This window comes from Nestor notabilis, unplaced genomic scaffold, assembly GCF_000696875.1.
Source record: "Nestor notabilis isolate BGI_N333 unplaced genomic scaffold, ASM69687v1 C14884547, whole genome shotgun sequence".
NCBI lineage: Eukaryota > Metazoa > Chordata > Aves > Psittaciformes > Psittacidae > Nestor > Nestor notabilis.
In genome coordinates this window covers 1-1023 of record NW_009950385.1, presented here as the reverse complement: position 1 = coordinate 1023, position 1023 = coordinate 1, and the positions used below count along the sequence as shown (strand labels likewise).

Genomic DNA, 1023 nt, shown 5'->3' with positions numbered 1-1023 from the left:
TTCCTGCTGGAAGAAGGCAGTGCCTTTCTAAAAGTGCTTGTAGCTTTGTCTGGTCATTGTGTCCCAGGTATTCTAGGCCCATTAAAGAGGTGAAGGGAAAAAGTAACAGGAAGGATGTAGATATTTTGAGAGTTGTCAGGTTATATGCCTGTTCTAGTCTGCTATGACACTGATCAGTCCTGCACTTCTTTAAAACTAAAAAAAAGGGGGAGGGAGAAGGAGTTTGAGAAGAATTTTCCACAGACTTGTAGCTGCACAGGGGGAAGGAAGCACAAATCCTAGGCTTTAGATGTACTTTAGCAGAAATCTGAAGAGGGGCTGAAATGTCTAACTTTGAAAATTATGCAAATGTTCTTAACATAGTAAGCATGCATTGATCTCTCCCTGTATTTTTAGGTAAGTCAGTGATGCTGTATGCTGCAGAAACTATTCCCAAACTGAAATCAAGAACCCAAAAGATGGGAGGTAGTGATCAAAGTCTTCAGCAAGGAGAGGGAGGCAAGAAAGGTAAAGGGAAGAAAAAGAAATGAGCCCCCATTTGGAATAATTTTTACATCACATAGTTGTATTTACAGCAAAGCTGGATGGACACATTACTTGCTGCAACTTCAAAGTGACAGATAAAAGCAAGAAATAAACAGATGAAGCTGAACAGAACTTTTCTAGGAACTGGAATGCATGTAGCTGCCTCGCATCTATGTAAAAATAAACCTGTCTTCACACACAACCTGCAAGTCTGAAGCTAGCACCCACTTTTATAAGTGGAAGAACATAAAGAAACTGGGTGGGAGGGAGAATTATTCTCTACAGAGGAAATAAGCAGCTTTTGATAAATACATGAATAAATACTCTTATGCAGACTAGATACGTGAAAACTGGTTGCCTTAGTAAGCAATTTATCTATGCTAGTGAAGTGATTTTCTTAATTATGGAGGGTCTTTGAGAGAAAATTGTAAATCAAAGATGTTATGGCTCTGTAAACATCCCCTCATAATATAGAATCATAGAATCATTTAGGTTGGA

The 1023-nt window shown here is 38.6% G+C and overlaps 1 protein-coding gene across 1 annotated transcript; it reads left to right on the top strand.

Moving 5' to 3' along the window:
* Window positions 1–396: 396 nt before the first annotated feature.
* On the top strand, window positions 397–530 carry LOC104412326 (signal recognition particle 19 kDa protein-like; the record flags this gene model as incomplete). The annotated part of the gene is made up of 1 exon (XM_010023010.1): window positions 397–530. A coding segment is annotated over one exon (134 nt), but the record flags the coding sequence as incomplete, so codon positions are not given.
* Between the last annotated feature and the right edge of the window lie 493 nt (window positions 531–1023).